This window comes from Phyllosticta citribraziliensis, assembly GCF_038025025.1.
Source record: "Phyllosticta citribraziliensis strain CPC 17464 chromosome Unknown J3D65scaffold_5, whole genome shotgun sequence".
NCBI lineage: Eukaryota > Fungi > Ascomycota > Dothideomycetes > Botryosphaeriales > Phyllostictaceae > Phyllosticta > Phyllosticta citribraziliensis.
The window spans coordinates 216,490-236,997 of NW_027117342.1; the positions used below are offsets into that span (position 1 = coordinate 216,490).

A 20,508-nucleotide genomic window follows, 5' to 3' on the forward strand; every position below is an offset into this window, starting at 1 on the left:
CAAACAGTTTTTGACAGCCAAAATACAACGCAAACGCCGTTCGCTAATGCAAGTAGAAAGGGAGTTACAGCTGCTCTTTCCTCGACCGGTTGGCAGACTGTTGTGCTCGTCGGGATGGCGTTTTGGAACCTGAGCGCCGTGGATGAGCTGTTGTGGGCTCGAGAGGATATTTGCGAACTGACCTGGAAGCCGGCAGAGCCACCAGCACTTTGGGGTGCGACTGAGCTTGTGCTCTACTTGAGATGGAGACCCACTCAGAGCAGACAAAGTAGACGGGAGTCGCCTACGGTTGCCGGCGGAGGCGACTCCTGGCCAATTGAATCGATTCGGGCTTCCGTTTTTTCTCGAGCAAGCTCCTCATCATCGCTACCGTCGACTTCATTCCAAGTCAGCACAAGAACACAACAGATCCAATGTCAACCTACCCATAAGCAGCAGCAACGCGCGGCTGCCGTCGCTTGATCCGCGGCGTGTAGTCATCTTCTTGCCGTTGCTTCGGATCAACCGGTTCAGTCTCATCGTAGCTCCTCTTCCGACCAGCCCCACTCTCTGATCTCTTGAGAGTCGGGTGACTTGGATGGGAGGTATTCGGATTGAAAGGGTCGCTCTCGTCCATGTGAAAGTCGGAGCCGGCTGCCGTACGTTGACTCGAGTCGGACGGCGCTGGACTGCGGCGTCCACCAAACCCGTTCGTCGCCGAGGTGCGTCGCGAGTTCCACGGATCATACGAAGGAGAGCGTTCAGGTTTGGGAGGCGGTGGTGGAGCTGGCGGTGAGAAATTAGGGTTGTGGCGAGGCGGTCCGCTTTGAGGCAAGCTCCCTTGACTGTGTGGCGGACTGCTCTGGCTTGGACGGCTATGAGGGGCGTCATGTCCGTTGCGGAAAGACGGTGGTCCGGGCGGCGGTGGAGGCGGTGGTTGCTTGGAATCGCTAAAATGCCTCTGCGAATCCCGGCGCCCTCCAGACTTGCGTCTGTCGGATTTTTGATCGTTTGAGAAAGAGGGCGGCAGGAAATGATTCTCGGGAAGAGGAGCGTTGGAGATTGGTTTGGGAGAGCCGGTCACGCCGAGAGCCGCAAGAAGTTGCTCTTGAGCGTCATCTCTTGTAGGAGCTGGCGAGGGTGATCGAGAGGGACTTTTCTTGGGCGTTTTCGGTGCACCATCTTGCTCAGTAGAGAGCGCCCGCTCCAGATTGTCCATAACATTCCAGTCGGGTTCCTTCTTTATCTCAACGTAATCATCTGGTAGCTCCTCGACTTTGGGCCCTTGAATCTCATCCTCGGTAAGGTCCGGACGGTCACGATTTGCAATGACGTTTTCCACGGCAATCAAGTCCGACTTGGCAGTGAACTCGTAGAATATCGAGTCATGCTTGGCAGTGTCCCACTCTTCGGTCTGTCGGATGCTTAGGAAAGCCTCGTGAGCGTTTTCGGGGCCAAAATAAATCGAGACCGATTCGGCGTTGCCAATGGCCTGAGCTTCGTCAAGGCCCGTCCAGGTCAGAGCATCGTCGAATTTCGAGGGCAAAGCACGCGATATCTTGTCTGCAGGATGCCACACTATGACACCCAGGCTATAGTCCTGGTTGACCGGTTCATTGCTTTTAGGCCAGAGGGCGCCGTCGTAATCCGCTTGGTCCCAATCGTCCACGCCCAAATTTATCGTGTACGTAGCACTCTGGTAAAGTCTTTGGCTTTCTGGAAGGTCTGCGGGGTCTATGCTCGCGTTCCTGGTCAGGGTACTTCTACGCGACTTTGGTGGCCGAGAGGCTTGGGGCAATGGCCTGTCCCCTGTGGAATTGGCATTGGCAAGCGGTGCGGAGTTTGGGTCCGGCGGCGGAGGCGGAAAAGAACCTGGTTGGTTTCCTGAAAAAGGCGGAGCTTGCGTCCATCCGTTGGGCGGGTAAGCTGGTTGAGCGGCGGCAGGGTCCGTTGGGGGATGGTGGCCCTGCGGATATCCGTAGGTGGGTGTTGGTGGTTGATAGGCCTGGTTAGCGTGCCATCCATGCGGGTAGCTCTGTGGAGGTTGGTAGCCGGGAGACGTCTGGTATCCTTGATAGCCATGCTGGTAGGGCGCAGGCTGATAGCCTTGATGTGGCGGATAGTTTTGCGCAGGTGGTGGATATGCCTGCGGCGGATACTGACCTTGGGCATAAAGAGGATTGCCTTGGGGATTTTGCGGTGGGCGTTGATAGTTTGGCACAGGATATCGGGTGACGACAGAGTTGCTTTTTCGCCTGGAAGAGTGCGAATGTGGACTTTGGAAAGGAGATCAGCTGACGAAAGGAAATTGGAGTTGAGAGAACACAACTCGATGGACGAGAGAGACGGGCTGAGACGAGGTGGAATGTAATGAAAATCGACCAGGCCAGAAGAAAACCACTTACTTTTGATGGGCCTGGGGAGCTGGCGGAGGAGCCGGATAAGCCTGTTGTGGATAGGGCTGGGCAAACGGTTGCTGGCCATAGGGTGGTTGTTGCGAGTAGGGCGGTTGTCCGTAGGCTGGCGGCTGGTACGAGGCACCAGCCGACGGGCCGCTCCAGGACATGTTGCGGCGATGACAGTCTGAAGACTGTGAGTTGAGCAAAGGAAAAGGAAAAGACTGATGGACTGAAAAGATACCGAGGCGGGAAAGTGGTGGCCGACGGCAGATGGGAGACGAGCAGAGGGGGATGGAAGATGAATGGCAGCCCAGCGGTGACGAATTTGACCAAGGCGCGCGGTGCTACGGCATCACGCAGGCGAGGGGCTCTCTCGTGGACGAGTAACGGCGAGCGCAAAAAGGCAAATGGGGCCAATGGCGTGTCGGCGGCGGGAAAAGACGAGAAATTGAGAGAGGAAAAAAAGGTTTTGAGGATGCGTGAGTGAGTGAGGGAAAAAAGCAGCTCAAGACGGAAGGACGTGTAGCAGCAGGGGTCGCTCCACGAGATCCACAGCCGAATGGTGACGGGCGACGGGAGACATATAGGTACCTGATGGATGGAGCGGCGGCCTCGAGCAAAGGCTCAGCAACAGACGTCGACAATGGGCGACGAAGGCGACGTTGAGAATGAATGGGTCGAGTGAGGTCCCCAAGGTCAAGGTATCCGCCGCGATTCCATTTGATTGGCGGCACGTGATGGCAGATTTCCCGGCGACAGCGGAGCGGCCGGCGAGTGGAGCTTCACTTGAACTTGAATCAGCTACCTTACAACAACCATCACACCTTCTCTCTGTCGTCTTTGTCCTCCTTGTCGCCACCCCGCCATGATGATGAAGATACTGTCCCGCGAAGCCTCATAGTCTCCCTTTACTCGAGCCCGCGCCCCCGGCTCGCCGCCCCGCACCACCGCCATGCCAGGCCTTCCGGGTACGTGGTTCTGTTCTGTCCTCAACCAAACCAAGCTACGTCGAGCCCTGGCAGACTGACAATGCCCCGCCATGAGCAGCCACGGTTGACCTCGACGAGTGCATCGCGAGGCTCTACAAAAAGGAGCTGCTCGCCGACTCGGTCATCGAGGCCATCTGCGCCAAAGCCAAAGAGCTGCTGATGAAGGAGAGCAATGTCGTCCACATTGACGCCCCCGTCACCGTCGTCGGCGACATCCACGGCCAATTCTTCGACATGATTGAGATATTCAGGATAGGAGGCTTCTGCCCCGACACAAACTACCTGTTTCTTGGTACGTCGCGTGCGTGTCGGCGTCTGTCTGTCGTGTCTTGTCTACGGACAGCAGACGTGGTTGAAGAAGGACCTACACACTGACAAGCCCGCCCTCCTCCACAGGCGACTACGTCGACCGCGGTCTCTTCAGCGTCGAGACCATCTCGCTCCTCGTGTGCCTCAAGCTGCGCTACCCACACCGCGTGCACTTGATCCGCGGCAACCACGAGTCGCGCGGCGTGACGCAGTCGTACGGCTTCTACACCGAGTGCTCGCGCAAGTACGGCGACGCCAACGTGTGGCACTACTTCACCGACATGTTCGACTTCCTGACGCTGTCGGTCGTCATCAACAACCAAATCTTCTGCGTGCACGGCGGCCTCAGCCCCTCGATCCACTCGATCGACCAGATCAAAATCATCGACCGCTTCCGCGAGATCCCCCACGAGGGCCCCATGGCCGACCTCGTCTGGAGCGACCCGGACTCGGAGCGCGACGAGTTCAGCCTCAGCCCCCGCGGCGCCGGCTACACCTTTGGCGCCCAGGTCGTCAAGAAGTTCCTCGAGGTCAACGCCATGTCGCACATCCTGCGCGCCCACCAGCTGTGCCAGGAGGGCTACCAGGTCCTGTACGACGACCGCCTCAGCACCGTCTGGAGCGCCCCCAACTACTGCTACCGCTGCGGCAACATGGCCAGCGTCCTCGAGGTCAGCGACACGGGCGAGCGCTTCTTCAACGTCTTCGACGCCGCCCCCGAAAACGACTTGCACCGCGCCGAGCAGCAGCAGCAGCAGGGCAAAGAAGTCCAGACCGAGTATTTCCTCTAGTAGTTGTGTGGATCGCGTGGCTGATACTACCCGTCGGAGCCCTGTAGCGTTTGTTCTTTTACTGGCGTTTGGGATGGGCATGATTGCATGAGATATCACGGGCATTGGTGGCGCAGGCGAGACCAGGCTTGCTTGCTCTGGATCATGAGGCCATATAGACCCTCGAGGCTTGTCCATAGGATAGCAGGAATGTACGAAAGCTCTATTGCATCGTTTGCGGACAACACGAACAATTCGACGGACCAAATGTGACATCCTTTTACAATCGAGCTTGGACTCCTCCCACATTTTCACATCATTAAGAACAAAGCGGTTCAAGAGTGGCTAGAATGCCAGAGGGTATCTTCGATTACTTCTGTCGCCAGCGGAGCCCATGCCCCCTGGATGAGTGATGATATGAGTGTTGCCAGCTTCGCCTCGTATCGTAACCTCAATGAGCTGTGCCTGCGCCTATTGTTCCCAAACGCCAACGCTACCGTAGATATAAAAAATTCAAAGTCAATCCTGCATGGCGTCTGTTTCGCCGTTGCCGTTCATAATGTCATCATCGTCGTGCCCTTCTTTGTCCGAGTCGAGGCCCAGAGTCAAGGTGGGTGGGATCTCCTTCCGCGCTTCGCGAGCCTTTTGCTCGGCCCAAGCGCGCAGCCGCACAAGTTGCTTGATCTTGGCCTCGCGACAAGCACCCTGGCTGGCGAGGATGGACTCATTAACCCTCGCAGCCACGGTTTGCCTAAGCGAGGGGTCGAGCAACGCAGACAGCGGTGGAGTAAGATTCTCAGGTGGAAATATGAGAAGGGCCATGGTATGTTCCAGGTCTTGCAGGAACTCCTGATTGGTAGGAGCGCGCGGTGCAAGCTCCGAAGTTGCAAAGTTCAGAGCTGGAGTGATGTCCGCGCCGGTCGACATGCATTTGCGGATGAGCTCGATGAGCTGCATACGAAGCAAAGCAAAGTGGAGTGCCGGGTCATGATCAAGAATCTGTTCCGACGTTAGCTTGATGCTCCAAGCAACGGCTGGGAATGAAATCAAATGATTGATGTGTGCTCATACTGAGGACTGAAGTGTGTGGAGTTTATTCATCAACACCCGAAGGTGATTATGAGTGGTGCATGATAACTCGAATAATCATAGCAATAAGGAATGGGAGGAGCTGGAAGGGAGTTACTGACCTGAGGGTTGAGATCATTGATCTTGTGGATCGCAGTTTCAATGTCCCCAGCATGGATGGCATTCCGAATGTCAACCCGTTCTTGGATCGCCTGCGGCTCAGCAGCCGGCGGGATGTTGGCCTCGACAGCAAAGCGCTTCGCAGCCATCGGGTATCCTTCACTAACAAGGTAGTCCATGATGACGTTGTTAATGTCCCTGTTCATCGACTGTCAGCGTCGCGTTTCGAAGAGGACAGCGAAAGTGTGTGGGTTCCGCCAGAGTCAGATACAAGTAAAATTTGGTCTCCACATAGACTTTCGGAGAGATTCCCAACTTGATATAAACACATCATGCGAAGGGACGGCGGGGGAGGTGCAGGGGGCTGGTATGAGGGGTAGAACGTACGACTTTGCGGGCTTGATCTCGTCGATGCGACGCTCAAACGGGTGCCGACTGGGCGTGGCAGCCGATATGACGGTTGAAGAGCTCTGCGACACTGTTAGAGTTTTGGCGGCGGCGGCGTGCTGCAGGCAAGAAACGTACCATGGTGAGGAGGAGGAGGCTAGTCGCAGCGTTTCTCTCTCTCTATCTCACACCGACCAGCGTCATGTCTGCCGTGCCTCGGGAGCACAGGACCGAGACAGAGAGGCAGAAAGATGCGAAATGGCACTGTGCGAGGAGTTGGATGGAGGTGATGAAGAAGCGAGAGTGGGAGGAAGGAGGAATGGAATGGATGGAAGCTGAGGTCGAGAAAAGCTCGACGGAAGACGCTCGGACGATCTGGCCGTCCCGAACCGAGCCATCACGTGACGGGCATGAGAGCACCTACCACATCCGACGACCACAATTCCAGGGTCGCGATAACAATTTAGTCATTGGTCGCCTCTGCTCCGCAGATGGTAAAGACGGCCCTAGCATGCTCGCTAGCCTCCACAACCATGGTACATCTTAAGGACGGCCCTTGACTGCCACGCACCTGTCCTCTCAGCGATAAGGCACTGACTCTTGCAGGCTTCGATGATGAGCACCGTCCGGAGGGCTCATTACAGTCCGCCATGGGCCAACACAAGCATCATTGGCGTTGCTGGTAGCTCCGGTTCGGGAAAGACGACCCTGTCCCTGGCGATCGTCGCCGCGCTCAACCTGCCATGGGTCGTCATCTTGTCCATGGTAGGCTTCAACTCGGTCGCACTCATGCCGTGCCCACGACCCATAGCGCTAATTCGTCTAGGACTCTTTCTACAAGCCGTTGACACCGGCCCAGTCAGCAAAGGCTTTCAGGAACGAGTACGACTTCGATGCTCCAGAAGCCATCGACTTTGATCTTTTGCTGGAGAAGCTTCAGGATGTCAAGCAGGGGTGAGTGGCCTCTACGAGCAGCCATTGGCAAGAAACTGACAGTCCACAGGAAAAAGGTCGACATTCCTGTCTATTCGTTTGAAAAGCATAACCGTTTGGAAAAGTCGACTACCATTTATTCTCCCCACGTGCTCATCTTGGAAGGCATTTTTGCTCTTCATGACAAGCGGATACTTGACATGCTCGATCTCAAGGTTTTCAGCTCACTCAGCTCACTTCTAGTGTCTATTCGTTCCTGACATGTCTAGATTTTTGCCGACGCCGATGGCGACTTGTGCTTGTCGAGAAGACGTGAGCAATTCTTGCGTATTACTTCGTACTCGAGCTGACAGGGAGCAGTCGTTCGAGACGTAAAGCACAGAGGTCGAGACATTGAGGGCTGCATCAAGCAATGGTTCTCATTCGTCAAGCCCAACTTCCACCAATTTGTTGCTCCTCAGCGAGAAGTAGCAGGTACGCCCCAAATCTCAAAACAATGGCACATCTACTCACTTGCACCTTAGATATCATCATCCCTCGCGGCGTTGAGAACAAGGTCGCCATATCGATGGTCACCGACCGCATACAAAAGATTCTCACCATCAAGTCGCATCAGCACCAGGAAGATCTCAAGAGGCTGGGAAAACTGGCCGAAGAGACTGCTCTTTCTCCCAACGTCATCGTCATGCCCCAAAAGCCGCAGATTGTGGGAATCCACACGCTCTTGATGAACCCCTTCACCTCGCGCCAGGATTTTGTCTTTTACTTTGACAGAATTTGTGCGCTGCTCATAGAAGAGTCGCTCCAGTGCATGCGCTTTGATGCCGTCACCGTCACAACACCGCAAGAGACCACATACCAGGGGCTGAAGCCTCACGGCGAGGTCAGCGCGGTGGTCGTCTTGCGCGGCGGAGGCGTGCTCGAAAAGGGATTGAAGCGCGTCATACCGGACTGTCGGACGGGTAGGGTCTTGATCCAGACCAACTACCGGACTGGCGAGCCCGAATTGCACTACCACGTGCTCCCTCAGGGTATCGAGACGCACGAGCGCGTCCTCATCATGGATCCCCAAATGTCAAGCGGCGGAGCAGCTCTAATGGCTGTGAGGGTCTTGGTGGATCATGGCGTTCCCGAGAAGAACATTGTCTTTGTGACTTATACTGCTGGAAGGCAAGGCTTGAACAGGCTGATGCAAGTCTTTCCCGATATTAGAGTCGTGGTTGGAAGGCTGGTCAAGGATTATGAGGAGCGTTGGGTAGAGTTGAGATATCTGGGCTGCTAGAACACATTCGAATTCTTTTCCCAGGTCTCTCTTTGGTCAAACGTGAAATGCGAACCTTGATCGGAGTCCTCTGATTGTAGGAGACTTTCCACATTCGGCCTAGCCACGTGACATCGCCGAGCAACCGTGTCAGCTTTCCGCGATTCTCCTTTACACCAAAACCTCCCACATCCATGACCATGGACCTGATCAGAAAAGCGCTTGACATCTCAAGCGACCCGCGGTACGCGCGATGGCTGTGTCCGCTGCTGCTCTGCGCCGACGCCGCACTATGCGGGCTCATCATCTGGAAAATACCGTGTGGGTGCAGCACACAGACGATTTGCGATTCTCGTGCCTCGATTGACCAGCATGGCAGACACCGAAATCGACTGGAACGCGTACATGGAGCAGGTGGAGCAGTTCATTGACGGCGAGCGCGACTACACCAAGATCAAGGGCGGTACGGGGCCCCTGGTGTACCCGGGGGCCCACGTGTACGTTTACAGGTTGCTGTATAGCCTCACGGGACAGGGCACGAATATTCTGGCTGCGCAATTGCTGTTTGCGGCGCTCTACGTGGCGGTGCTCGTCGTGGTCATGGCGTGCTACCGCAAGGCAAAGGTGCGTCGACGAGTCCAAATCACTACAGAGAAAAGCTGACCAGAGCAGGTTCCACCGTACGTTTTTCCCATGTTGATTCTGTCCAAGCGGCTGCACAGCATTTTCGTTCTGCGCTGCTTCAACGATTGCTTCGCCGTCGGCGCGTTCTTCGTGGCCTTGTACCTCTACCAAAAGCACCTCTGGACCGCGGGCTCCGTCTTCTATTCGCTCGCCGTCGGCATCAAGATGAGCGCACTTTTGGCGCTGCCAGCGCTGGGGCTGGTCCTCCTCCAGGGCGTAGGAGTCGACCGCGCGCTGACACAGGCCATGATCATGGTGTATTTGCAGGTACGCACGCCCATCGTTTCACGTTTGTAGCAAGAGAGAGGAGCTGAGTAGGATTCTGCAGCTAGTGTTTGCGTACCCGTTCATGCAGGCCAACATCAAAGGCTATTTCTCCCGCGCCTTTGAGTTGACCCGCGTCTTTCTCTACAAGTGGACCGTCAACTGGCGCTTCGTCTCGGAGGAGACGTTCCTGTCCAAGGAATTCGCCGTTGCACTGCTCGTGGCGCATCTTGCGCTGCTAGTCTTCTTTGCCGCTAACCGTTGGATCAAGCCCGCGCAGCGCTCCGTCCCGGACACCATCCGCCTTATTCTAAAGGAGCCCGCTGACCAGCGACTTATTTCCCGGCGCGTCAATCCCCAATTCATCCTGACGACGATGCTCTCTGCCATTGCCATTGGTATGCTCTGCGCCCGGTCCCTGCACTACCAGTTCTACGCTTGGATCGCGTGGGCGACTCCCTTTTTGCTCTGGCGCGCAGGGTTCCATCCCATCCTCCAGTATGTCATTTGGGGGGCGCAAGAGTGGGCTTGGAATGTGTATCCGAGCACCAACGCCAGCTCCATGGCCGTGGTGGCAGTTTTGTTTGTTCAAATCGCTGGCGTGTGGTGGGGGACGAGGACGGACGTGGGCGACAAGGAGGGGCATGCGGTGCATCCTCACGCAGAGTAGTTGCATGTCCTTTCGACATGCAATGGGCGCCGAATATGACGAGATTGCCTCAAGAATCATCCTCCGAGTCCGACGGGGGCATCTTGCCAACGGTCGAATCCTCGTCGTCGCTATCTTCGGGGTACGCTGATGCCTTTGTGAATTGTGCGGGCCTAAGCTGTCAGCATGGGTTCTCTTTTGACAGTCGGCGCCGTCTTACCAGTATTTCTGCTTCCTCCAGGCCTTTTCGTCCCTCACGACGTTGACAATCTCGCCGGCAATCTTGTTCTCGCGCTCGGCCAGAGTGGACTGGTCCAGGACGACAAATGTGCCTCGCTTGACCCAGATTGTCGAGCGGAACTTGGCATTGAGCTCGGCCAGGGCCGTCTTGCCAGAGGGCAGCTCGACCGTGTACAGATTGTTGCCCTCGGCCTTTGTGACCTTTGCGATGGTCTGGGTGTCGGGGAGCGCGGCGGGCGGAGTGAGCGTCTCCTCCTCGACGGCGTGGAGCTGGCGCTTGGGTCGTCCCATGTTTCGTGCTGTCGTGGAACGAGAAACGAAGTTGATGTTGTCATCAGGCACCACAGCCGCTGGACTTTTTCACATGGTGTTTCGTGCACGGACCATGTAGGTACGGCTCTAGCGTCGGGGCGGACCTGAGCTTCCCCACGTCACTCCTTTGTTCCATCAACGCCCGCAGCTCTTCTTCTCTTCCGGTGCTCGACTGTTGCTTCTGCATGGTGAATGCTCCAGCATCTGTCACGTCAAGTCAGCCATGTCGACTTATCAATTGCATCACCGGGAAACGAGTCATCCGTCACACCATTGGCCAGCACCACGACCCGTCCACAATGCCCTCCAATTGACATTCGTATCTAACTCGTCGAGATAGGGATGTCGGGCGTGCGCTACCATGGGACCATATGCTGGGGTAAGGAGATGCGTCTTGTGGAACCGGTTGGGGAAACAATGCGCCCTTCTGGTTCCGCAATCGGTCAATGAGATGCATGCAATGGGCCACCTAAGACCCCATGGACCCAATTACCTAAATGAGGAACCATGCTCTCCCTTTTCAAAAGAGCGGCGTGCTGCTGCCAGCCTCGTGGGCTAGATCTACGTGCTCTGACACGACGACGTTGCGTTTTACGACTCTCTGTTTCTTTTACACTCTCTACTGAAAGATTGATTCTCGCTGCCAGTCTACCATTGTCATCTCGTACTTTCAAATACTTTCAATTCCATCATTCACATCACATCTTCTACCGCGGAAATGGCGCACACAATCTCGTCCTTTTTCGAGATTGAAGAGCCGCCGGGAGACAAACACATCACCGACCCGCCTCGGGCCCGCCAGAAATCAGTCTCGATTCGATCACCCTCGAACCAAGCAGAAGACCACCTCGTCTTCGGCGAGACAATCGACGGACGCCGCCATGTGCGTACCGACTCGCAAACGTCCAACATCACGGCGGGCACGGCAACGCCGCACACGCCGAGCGAGCTGGAGCACAACAGCCGGTCGGCGTCGCCGCTCGACGTGGCCTCGATCGCGCAAACGTTCTGGAACCCGCCGATGAACCGGTGGCGGGTGCTGTGCTGCTGCCTCGTGTACTTTGGCGACGGGCTCAGCGACTCGGCGCCGGGCGCGCTGATCCCGTACATGGAGAGCGCGGCCGAGTACAACGTGGGCTACGCCATCATCTCGCTCATCTTCATCAGCAATGCGGCGGGCTTCATCGCGGCGGCGTTCGTCACCAGCGCCATCAACGAGCGGTACGGCCGCGCGCGCAGCCTCGTACTGGCCGAGATCACCATGATTGTCGGCTACGTGATGCTCGTGGCCACGCCGCCGTTCTGGGTCGTCGTGTGCTCCTTCTTCCTGCTGGGCTTTGGCTACGCCATCGGGCTCGCCCTGAACAACGTCTTCGTCGCCAACCTGGCCAACTCGACCATCATCCTCGGCCTGTGCCACGGCTCGTACAGCCTGGGCGGCACGCTGGGCCCCATCCTCGCCACCGCCATGGCGTCCCACGGCATCCGCTGGTCGCGGTTCTACTTCATCGCGCTCGGCACCCGCGTCGTGTGCGCCGTCTTCAACGCGTGGGCGTTTTGGAACTACGAGAAGGAGACGGCGCCGGCGGGCGTGCAGCTGCTGTCGGGCCCGGAGCAGCGCTCTGCCGCCGCCGCCGCCGCCTACACAGACTACACATCGCGATCCGCCGCCACCGACGAGCAGCAGCCGCGCGCCCAGCGGCCCGAGTCCAAGCGCTCGCTGCTCAAACTGGCGCTGTCCAACCGCACGACGCTCACAGGCGCGCTCTTCATCTTCCTGCACCAAGGCGCCGAAGTATCCATCAGCGGGTGGATCATCTCATTCCTAATCCACTACCGCTCAGGCGACCCGTCACAAGTCGGCTACGTAACGGCGGGCTTCTTCGGGGGCATCACACTCGGGCGGCTCCTCCTCGTGCACCTCACGCGCCACGTCGGCGGCGAGCTGCCCTTCGTGACGGGCCTCTCGCTCGGCGCCATCGCCTTCCAAATCCTCGTGTGGCAGGTGCCGTCGCTGCTGTCCAACTACATCTCCATCGCCGTGCTGGGCTTCCTGCTCGGGCCCATCTACCCCTGCTCGCAGACCATCATGGTGCGCCTGCTGCCGCCCAAGATCCAGATGAACGCCGTCGGCCTCATCGAGGGCGCGGGCTCCTCGGGCGGCGCGCTCGCGCCGTTCTTGACGGGCCTGCTGGCGCAGGCGAGGGGGACCTGGGTCGTTAATCCCGTCTGTGTTGCCATGTTTGCGGGCATGTTGGCGTGTTGGTGGGGGTTGCCGCGGGTGAGGAAGCCGGTGGAGTGAGACGGAGGGGAGGGAGGGAGATGGAATCTGTCCGTCGGTCAGTCGGGCTGGCACCTCGGTTACATTCAGATGCTTGGGATGGACGACGACTGCTGCTGCTGAGTGGTGTGGGCAGATAGACTACGTACAACAAGTGAGAATCACGTCGACGTAGACGAGACGTTTCAGAACACGGTCACAAAATACAGAAAAAAATAAACAAAGCGACATGTCTACTTCCCATCTCAGTCTTGACATCTATATCGCAAGGCAGGTAGACGGGTCGGCAAGGAGCGCTGGCAGGTTCTACGAAAGAGTAAAGAGGGAAGAAGACAACAGGCGGCGCAGACTAAATTCAAATTCCATCCCACCTGATTAGACACAATTTACTAGATTAGTCCACAAAGGTTGACGCAGTAAAAAAAATAAAATAAAGAAAAGGAGCAAAAAAATAAAAGGAATTCGAGGAAAGGGAAAGCAGCCACCCAGCCAGTCAATTAAGTTGGTCAATCAAGCAGCCAGCCGATCCGGGAACTTTTTCTAATAGCAAGTAGGTAGGTAGGTAGGTAAGTACCTAACCCATCATCCACCCTCCTATCCTTCCGCCTCCTACCCTTCTTCCATCTTCCACCCCCTCCTGTCCTACCCTTCATAAATCTTCCATCCGCCCATCCTCCACCCTCCCTTCTTCCTCCTTACAAACACGACAGTACCCCTGCTGCACCTACCAGTCCTTCTTAATGTCAAACGACCACTCAAACTTGAGGTGCGTCTGGTTGTCGTCGTCGACGAACTTGGACACGGCGTTGTAGTGACCGCGCGTCATCATGCCCGAGGGGGCGACTTCGGGCTCGACTGTCCATGGCAAGCAGGGTCGCGTTAGCCACCGATCCATTCCTCTACCACGCGCGAAAAGAGGGGGAAGGGAAAGGGAGCCCCCAAGCCCAACGGCAGGGCATGATGGGACCAGCAGACTCACACTTCTTCTCATAGATGGGCTTATCCGTCGTGTTGGGCCCGTAGCTGCCAATCATCTCCTGCGTCTTCTGGCTGACGCCCATGCGCTTGATGACCTGCAGGTACTTGAGGCCCGACAGGATGTGGTGCTGCACCTTGAACGTCACCTTCATGCGGAACTGCGCCCCCTCCTTGATCGTGAACGGCTTCTCCTTGAGGTGGTCCACGGCGCCCGGCGCAGACAGGTCGATGACGATGTCCGGGCGACCCTCGACCTGGTCGTGTGCGGCGGCTGCTTAGCAAAATGCGTTTTGGGACGAGTGATGGTGGTGGTGGTGGTGGTGCCGGCTTGCTTACCTCGAGACCCAGTGAGAGGATGATGACTGTGCGAGGGTCGTTGGGGTCGGAGATGGTGTTGCCCGAGCCAATGCCCAGGCTCTCCTTCCACTTGCGGAGAGACTCGTCATTCTGATCTACAATCAATCACATTAGCAACTCCTGACGACGACCTGCATGTGCTTTGCTGCCTGCGTTGAAGTGAGTGAGAGACAGTCAAAAAGGAATGTCATTGATGGAAAGCTGGCGCGTAGCAAGAGAGCTTTTTAAAGCAAAAAAGTCACTCCAAACTCCAACGCCAGCAGACCACAAATGACCCCCAAAACTAATTCGCATCGCTCAAATGTGATTTGATTCAGTGCCTGCTGGAAACCCTCTTCTGCTTCACTCTGTTGCAAGAGCAGACGAGGGATGACTTTGAGAGACCAAGTCTTGCCTCCTCTCGAGCCAGAGGCAAAAGAATGCAGCGGTATTTTGACAGCGTCATTCAATGCTCGACCGCTTCGACTTTCCCCTTCGCATGAGAAGCTCCGAGACTGGGGACTGTCGACGATGTCAAAGTATGTCAAGTAGCTGTGAACTCCACCGCGATGTCTGGGAAAGTGACGGCTCCTTGACGCTGTCGGCCTGCACATGTTTCTGGGCCAGTCCAGTTGCTTCTGAGCCGGGAATCTCATCGACTGGTCCGGCCTCGAAACAGTCGTTTTGTTGGCTCGCAAAAAGCAATCGCTGCTGCGCATCCTCGAGTACAGGGAGTATGCAGTCGACAGAATGTCGCATCACGTCCAATTCCCGCCGTTTGAGCTCGCCGTATGTCTGACGAAGCTTGTCGGTGTGGTAAACGAACAATTGAGTCAGATGTTGCAATGACACGTGTGGCATGCCATCCGAGGAATCCGAGTCGATGGAGCGATTTGAAAGCATTGAAACGACAGGGATTGAATGGGTCTCAAACTGTGGGGGCTCCTTTTCTGACTTGGACGAACAAGAGTCCCTCCCATTCTGTGGCGATTCAGAGGCCGAAGCATGGGAGTTGCAGCCGAACTTCTTTTGACAGCTGGACGGCTCGTCGTCCATGGGCGGAAATACAGAAACTCGCAGCGGAGAGCTGTGCTGTGGTGCATGAGACGTCCTCAAAGCATGGCGGCAGCCTTGGTTCGCCTGATATCGATGCCACGGTCTGTGAAGTGGCGTCGACAGAGTGTGCTCGGAAGAGTAGGACAGTGCTGCCGATTGCCGTTTGGTTGTCCCGCCACCAGTGTTGGAGGAATCAGGCGCCGGTGGTCTTGTACTCGAGCCATTTCCCCCAGAGGGACCTGGTGGAGGTCCACCAGATGAATCGTCGTGCGGTGGTTGGTAATTGGTCTGATCAACCGAGTCGGACGAGTCAGAATCAGAGCTAGAGCTTGAGCCTGACGAGTTTTTACTGGACTCTTCATTGTCGGCACGGCTAGCATCATCTTGGGCCTCTCGTTGCGCCTCCAGCGGCGACTGGTCATCAACCCGTGATTGTGTCGTCCGTTGGGAAGCTTGAGTATTCTCATGGTCCTCTCTGGGCGCTGCAGTCTCGCCAGGGTCAGAGGAGCGTCGGAGAACATCGGTCACGGTTTGCGATTCTGTCGAGGGCTTCTTCTTGGACAATTTCCCCCGAAATATTTCAAACGCCTTCCCCAGGCTGCTCTCTTTGAGCCGCTTGGCCAACTCCTTTCTCCGGGCATTGCGTTCGCATTGAATCCAATCTTGCCGGCGTTTCTTGGCTTCCAAGATTTCCACGTGCCGTCTTGAGCGCTCTTTCTGACGTGACTTTCTTATTCCTTGGTCAACCATCTTGAAGAATCGTGAGGACAAACGCCGTTGCTCTTGCCTTTGGCGGAATGCATTGTAAGAACCAGAAATCGTCGAAACGTGTCTGCCGAATTTGGTATCTGCCAAACGCTGTCTGCGTCGAGCCGCTCGCAGACGGCGCTCTTGCCTCCTGTTTTGCTTTTCCATGGCTTTGATGGCTCTGCCCCGTTGTCTCTCTCTTTCCAGAGGAAGTCTTTCTCTGGCCTCTTGCAACATCCGCTCTTGTTCCTCGACAGCGTTGAGCTGAATTTTGATGCGCTCTCGCTTAATCGTGGCCGCCAGTGCAGCTAATCTCTGGTCTAATGTGTTGTTTATGATGATATCGGAATCCCTTGAGGCACGAGGATCAAAGCTAAATTCAGCGTCCGAAGGACTGGAAGGGTCATGCTGAGCAGCTGGCTCTGGTGCATGAGAGTTGAGTTGATCCTTCCGGCGGATTGCCAGAGATCTGAGCATGCGAATTTTCCGGCCATTGGCACTGCTGAGCGCCCTATGTTGAGACCCTTGGCCCTCAGAAGGGTTGGCAGGTGCTGTTGGGGTCTCGGCAACATGGTTGATGTCCCCTCTGCCCTCTTCACCAAAGCCGTGCGGCAGTGGCAAGTCGGGTGTGCGGACAGAGAAGATATTGAGTTTGAGAAGGTGCCCAGATGGAGGTGGAAAGAAGGTTAGCTTGGACGGTTTCTCGGCCTGGCTGGGGTTGGAGAGCCTTGGTCTTTGGTAGACTGGATCGCTGCGACGATTTTCCTGGCTCGATTGGGTGCCTCCGCGTCGAATGGCCTCCAAGTCGGTGCTTGAGAGCTGGGGAAACGTATTGGTGTTTGGACGGTCTGGACGGTCTGGAGCTCTCGTGTTGACACGACGAAGATGGAATGGCCAGTGTCGTCTGGGGTTGAGACTTCTCCCTGTTTGATAGACCGGATCGCTGGGGTCGGTCTCCTGGCACGACAGGGGGCCTCTACGTCGAATGGCATCAAGGTCGCGTCTCGAGAATTGGGGGAACGCATCGACGGTTGAGGTATTGTGGGCTCCCGTATCGGCTGGGCGAAGGTCGAATGACCGATGTCCTCTTGGGTGGCGTTGTCGGCGTACCTGATCTGCTCCCTCGCCAGCTGGTTGGTCGGGAACAGGACGATGACGCGGTAACCTGAGATGGCGGCGCAAGGAATTGAAGCCCCGGCTATGGTACGGTTGATCCGATACGCCCGAGGCGTTGTCGTGCTGGACTCCAGTCCGGGGTCTGGCGGAGCGCGATCGGAAAAGGAACGATGGTCGCCAGGAGCGTCGGTGGGGCCTTTGGCGCGAATTGGAACGAGAGCGGCCTGACGATGGCATTTTACCGCAGCGTTTGATGGGGTACAATGAGGAAATGACTTGTAAAATGGTCCAAAAGACTCAGAGGTCCTTCTGTTCGGCTGTCAAGCTATGGTGGCTTTTTCTTGATCAAACGAGCGTCACAGCAAGAGGCCGTGGAGGCGGTGGTATTTGATGTGAATACTGAATGTCGATGTCGATAATGACAGTTGGAGAAACAGGGTGGCGATGGAATGTTGCTGTCAAGAAGAAGAAGCAGATGAAGATGGAGGAATCGAGCCATGGTGAAAGCGAGCGAGTAGCCACGGTGGATTACAAGGCGACTTCTCTTTTTGGAGAGGCAGTCATGAGCAGGAGGACCGAGATTGGCGGGCATTTTGGACCCATTGGCTCAGCGAGAAAGCGCATAGGCAGCCAGTGAGGCCCGTGTGTTTTGGCAGGAGCTCGTCAGGGGTAGCCATATTTTTGGAGGTTGTTGTTTTTCTTTTCTTTTTCGTAGTACCAGGTGCAGTGATGAGTTGCGGCTCAACGGCATGACGTGCATGTTGGCGGCTGCAGAGAGCGGGCAAGTTGTTTTGGCGGGGCCAGGCACCTCGTGTGGCCGAGGCAAGCTGTCCCTCGCTCTGGATGACTTGGCATGGCTACATGCACCAGGACGGCCATGTCGGTCGAATGGCACAGCCAAACATGGTGACGAGCAGCGGCAGATGAATTGATGCAGGCAAGCAAAGCACATGGACGGCAGAGGGGGATGGGGGAGGCGACTCACCCAGCTGCTGGTACTCGTCGATGGTCTTCTTCTCGCCGACCTTGAAGCCCTCGGTCTGCTCGGGGGTGAGCTCGTCTTCGTGGCCGTCAACCATGGCTGCGCTGTGGGGTGATGGACGAGTGGGAGTGAGCGAGGGAGTGGGAGGGATGGTGTTGTGGTAGAACAGAGTAAGGTACGGTAGGTGTTGTGAGTAGAGGATGGGAGACCCTTTTGGAACACCAGAGTCTCTCTCTCCCCCTCCCCCTCTGGCCTCTGGCCTGGCTCTGCCTCTGCCTCTGGGCCCCGCCTGGTCTGTGCGGGGCCTCCCCTGGCTGCAGTGACCGCTGACCGCCAAAACACTCGTCAAGCACGTGCATGGCCCGATCGGGGTCAGTACAGGTACTCGCGTCGCCATCGCTGATGTGGTCTTGTGGATGCTGGTAACTACTGGACTCGTTGTAAAGCAGTAAACGGGACTGATTCCAAGTCGACGAGTGCCTGGATGACAGCTCTAGCTCGTACTGTAGCTTACGCCAGACCCGGCCAGCCTCTCTGTCTCCCTGTCGAGAAGCACCCAAAACCTTCCCGTCGTCCTCAACCCAACTCTCACCCTCTCACCCTCTCACCCTCTCACCATCTCACCATCTCACCATCATGACTGCATCGCTGCTTCGCTAGCCATACCCACCCACCATCTTCATTCCGAACACTGCTCGTCCAGACCGCATTTTTCAGGGTGCAGGGGTGTAACCGGTCGCGTACCAAGCGTCCAAGCTCACTTCGCGTCGTGTCGTGCTCTTCTCTCCCGCTCTGCTGTCCCCCCAACCGTCCATTCCACAGCGACATCCACACCGACCGACTGCCTGCTGCGCACAGCTTCACTCCACCCCCACTGTCAACATCATGGTCCAAACCCGCGTCCTCCCTGACCAGCGGAACCCGCTCATACTGCCCGAGCACACTCCCGCTCGTACGTTGGCCTCCTGCACGCGTCGCGTCGCCGACCCCGAGCTGACACTGCACAGTCGATATTCTCATCGAGCGACGACGCCTGGGTCAAACAAACCTACAGGTCAAGTCCGGCCAGCTCGCCGGCCCTTCCAAGCCAGTCGAAGTGACGGATCTGTTCGACTACGCCCATCTGCGCGTACCCTTGCCCAAGGACCTCAATGGTTCTGGCATCTTCAGCTCAAAGGGCTCGGCCTACCCCGAGTCGTACTTTTTGATGGTGAGGTCGCAAATCCGCCGTCCTCGCGCCTCGGTGCTAATCCCTCCAAAAAGCGCCGCAGCAGCGATGGCTTCATCAGCGCTACTGGAATGTTCAAGGCCGCCTTTCCTTGGGCGTCGCAGGACGACGAAGAGCAGGAGCGCGTCTACCACAACACGCTGACGAGCGCCGGCGACGAGGTTGCAGGGAACGTGTGGGTTTCTCCCGAAGACGGTACGTCGCGCCCTACACACAAAGGCTGCCGGGCCACACTGCTCACTATGCGCGCGTACAGCTCTCAAACTCGCCGACGACTACGCCATGACGGCGTGGATCGTTGCGCTGCTCGATCCGGAGCCGATCGAAAAGGGTACCAAGGATAAAGGCTCCCACGAAATCTCAACCCCACCCAAATTCATCGTCGCCGACAAGGCATCGCTCCTCCCCACCGCCACAAACATGCGTACCCGCTCCATGCGCTCCGCCTCTCCGACCAAGGCCTCACCACGCAAGCTAGCATCGCCACGTAAGCCGCGAACCACGCGCAAGGCAGCCAAGGAGGCGCGCGAGGGCACCCCCAGCGCGCTGCACCGCTCCGTCGAGAATGAGACGCCCGCGGCATCCGAGTTCGGCGGCGAGTCAGTCAACGGCGAAGCCACGGCGGCTTCTGAGACGGTGCGCGTCGAGGTGGACGAGACGACGCAAAAGCAGGGCGAAATCGAGACGACGACGACGGCCGTCAAGGTCGACGTGCCGGCAGAGCACCCGGAGCTGCCGCTGCCCGAGAGGCCAGAGGACATGATTGCGCAGGCGCGGCGCATGGTCGAGGAGGCCAACAAGGCCGACGGCTCAAGCTCGAACAAGTCGTCGTCGCTGAAGCGCAAGGCCGACGATGCAGACCTCGAGGAGCCCGAGGCCAACGCCATGGAGGTGCAGCCGGTCAAGCGCACCAAGGTGCTCGAGGAGGAGCTGCGCAAGGAGCGCGTGCGGTCCAAGGCGTTCATGGGGCTGAGCGCCACGCTGGCCATTGGGTGAGTTTTCCCAACATGCATGAAGCAGCGCACTTTCCATCATACTAACTTGCGCGTTTCCAGGGCTCTGATTCCTTTCCTGCAAAGTCTGCTCTGATCGATGGCAGCTACAGCCACCGGCACCTACAACAGTAGCTCGATCGAAGAAATTAAATCGCCAAATGACGCCATGTAAGAACAGACAGACAGACGGGGAAGTCGGCAGCGGCAGCGGCAGCGGCTTGCTGGCCCAATCGTGCGCATCAGGAGGCGCCTTGAGATACCATACCACCGATGACGACTGTTTTGACTCGACTCGCTCGACTCGACTCGACTCGACTCGATCACTCGATCACTCGATTTTTTCCCCCTCTTCTCCTTGTCTCTCCTTTGTTTTCGGGCGCGACCACGGCCGCGTGGTCTGTCGCGGGCGTGGTGTGGTTTGGAAG

The 20,508-nt window shown here is 57.0% G+C and overlaps 10 protein-coding genes across 10 annotated transcripts; 5 read left to right on the forward strand and 5 right to left on the reverse strand.

Moving 5' to 3' along the window:
- Positions 1 to 48: 48 nt before the first annotated feature.
- Positions 49 to 2,742, reverse strand: J3D65DRAFT_315200 (uncharacterized protein). Its single transcript, XM_066795303.1, has 4 exons — positions 2,620 to 2,742; positions 2,385 to 2,562; positions 183 to 2,255; positions 49 to 129 (listed from the first exon to the last, which is right to left on the reverse strand). Exons 2-3 carry the CDS (start codon positions 2,543 to 2,545, stop codon positions 422 to 424), a joined length of 1,995 nt encoding a protein of 664 aa, XP_066655788.1. The 5' UTR covers positions 2,546 to 2,562; positions 2,620 to 2,742; the 3' UTR covers positions 49 to 129; positions 183 to 421.
- A 436-nt stretch (positions 2,743 to 3,178) lies between these two features.
- J3D65DRAFT_620980 (serine/threonine-protein phosphatase 4 catalytic subunit) lies at positions 3,179 to 4,828 on the forward strand. Its single transcript, XM_066799904.1, has 3 exons — positions 3,179 to 3,346; positions 3,426 to 3,659; positions 3,764 to 4,828. The coding sequence occupies exons 1-3, from the start codon at positions 3,331 to 3,333 to the stop codon at positions 4,465 to 4,467; spliced, it is 954 nt and encodes a 317-aa protein (XP_066655789.1). The 5' UTR covers positions 3,179 to 3,330; the 3' UTR covers positions 4,468 to 4,828.
- Positions 4,632 to 6,347, reverse strand: J3D65DRAFT_620984 (CTLH/CRA C-terminal to lish motif domain-containing protein). The gene is made up of 4 exons (XM_066799905.1): positions 6,160 to 6,347; positions 6,022 to 6,104; positions 5,637 to 5,832; positions 4,632 to 5,445 (listed from the first exon to the last, which is right to left on the reverse strand). Exons 1-4 carry the CDS (start codon positions 6,160 to 6,162, stop codon positions 4,966 to 4,968), a joined length of 762 nt encoding a protein of 253 aa, XP_066655790.1. The 5' UTR covers positions 6,163 to 6,347; the 3' UTR covers positions 4,632 to 4,965.
- Positions 6,348 to 6,374: 27 nt separating this feature from the next.
- Positions 6,375 to 8,258, forward strand: J3D65DRAFT_620987 (uridine-cytidine kinase 2). The gene is made up of 6 exons (XM_066799906.1): positions 6,375 to 6,786; positions 6,848 to 6,975; positions 7,025 to 7,169; positions 7,224 to 7,266; positions 7,315 to 7,428; positions 7,479 to 8,258. Exons 1-6 carry the CDS (start codon positions 6,634 to 6,636, stop codon positions 8,234 to 8,236), a joined length of 1,341 nt encoding a protein of 446 aa, XP_066655791.1. The 5' UTR covers positions 6,375 to 6,633; the 3' UTR covers positions 8,237 to 8,258.
- A 157-nt stretch (positions 8,259 to 8,415) lies between these two features.
- Positions 8,416 to 9,833, forward strand: J3D65DRAFT_552323 (Lethal(2)neighbour of Tid protein; the record flags this gene model as incomplete). The annotated part of the gene is made up of 4 exons (XM_066797079.1): positions 8,416 to 8,536; positions 8,595 to 8,839; positions 8,888 to 9,166; positions 9,228 to 9,833. The coding sequence occupies 4 exons, from the start codon at positions 8,416 to 8,418 to the stop codon at positions 9,831 to 9,833; spliced, it is 1,251 nt and encodes a 416-aa protein (XP_066655792.1).
- Positions 9,834 to 9,857: 24 nt separating this feature from the next.
- J3D65DRAFT_315253 (putative S1-like domain-containing protein) lies at positions 9,858 to 10,486 on the reverse strand. The gene is made up of 2 exons (XM_066795304.1): positions 10,033 to 10,486; positions 9,858 to 9,985 (listed from the first exon to the last, which is right to left on the reverse strand). The coding sequence occupies exons 1-2, from the start codon at positions 10,341 to 10,343 to the stop codon at positions 9,883 to 9,885; spliced, it is 414 nt and encodes a 137-aa protein (XP_066655793.1). The 5' UTR covers positions 10,344 to 10,486; the 3' UTR covers positions 9,858 to 9,882.
- A 291-nt stretch (positions 10,487 to 10,777) lies between these two features.
- On the forward strand, positions 10,778 to 13,069 carry J3D65DRAFT_315323 (major facilitator superfamily domain-containing protein). The gene has a single exon (XM_066795305.1). The coding sequence runs from the start codon at positions 11,083 to 11,085 to the stop codon at positions 12,664 to 12,666; it is 1,584 nt and encodes a 527-aa protein (XP_066655794.1). The 5' UTR covers positions 10,778 to 11,082; the 3' UTR covers positions 12,667 to 13,069.
- Positions 13,070 to 13,369: 300 nt separating this feature from the next.
- On the reverse strand, positions 13,370 to 14,171 carry J3D65DRAFT_645326 (immunoglobulin E-set; the record flags this gene model as incomplete). Its single annotated transcript, XM_066802207.1, has 4 exons — positions 13,370 to 13,500; positions 13,625 to 13,877; positions 13,960 to 14,075; positions 14,099 to 14,171. The coding sequence occupies 4 exons, from the start codon at positions 14,169 to 14,171 to the stop codon at positions 13,370 to 13,372; spliced, it is 573 nt and encodes a 190-aa protein (XP_066655795.1).
- A 3,157-nt stretch (positions 14,172 to 17,328) lies between these two features.
- Positions 17,329 to 18,307, reverse strand: J3D65DRAFT_315386 (uncharacterized protein). The gene is made up of 2 exons (XM_066795306.1): positions 17,864 to 18,307; positions 17,329 to 17,582 (listed from the first exon to the last, which is right to left on the reverse strand). The coding sequence occupies exons 1-2, from the start codon at positions 18,255 to 18,257 to the stop codon at positions 17,542 to 17,544; spliced, it is 435 nt and encodes a 144-aa protein (XP_066655796.1). The 5' UTR covers positions 18,258 to 18,307; the 3' UTR covers positions 17,329 to 17,541.
- Positions 18,308 to 18,465: 158 nt separating this feature from the next.
- Positions 18,466 to 20,458, forward strand: J3D65DRAFT_621003 (apses transcription factor-like protein). Its single transcript, XM_066799907.1, has 5 exons — positions 18,466 to 18,812; positions 18,868 to 19,070; positions 19,124 to 19,283; positions 19,345 to 20,080; positions 20,144 to 20,458. Exons 1-5 carry the CDS (start codon positions 18,746 to 18,748, stop codon positions 20,175 to 20,177), a joined length of 1,200 nt encoding a protein of 399 aa, XP_066655797.1. The 5' UTR covers positions 18,466 to 18,745; the 3' UTR covers positions 20,178 to 20,458.
- Positions 20,459 to 20,508: the final 50 nt, after the last annotated feature.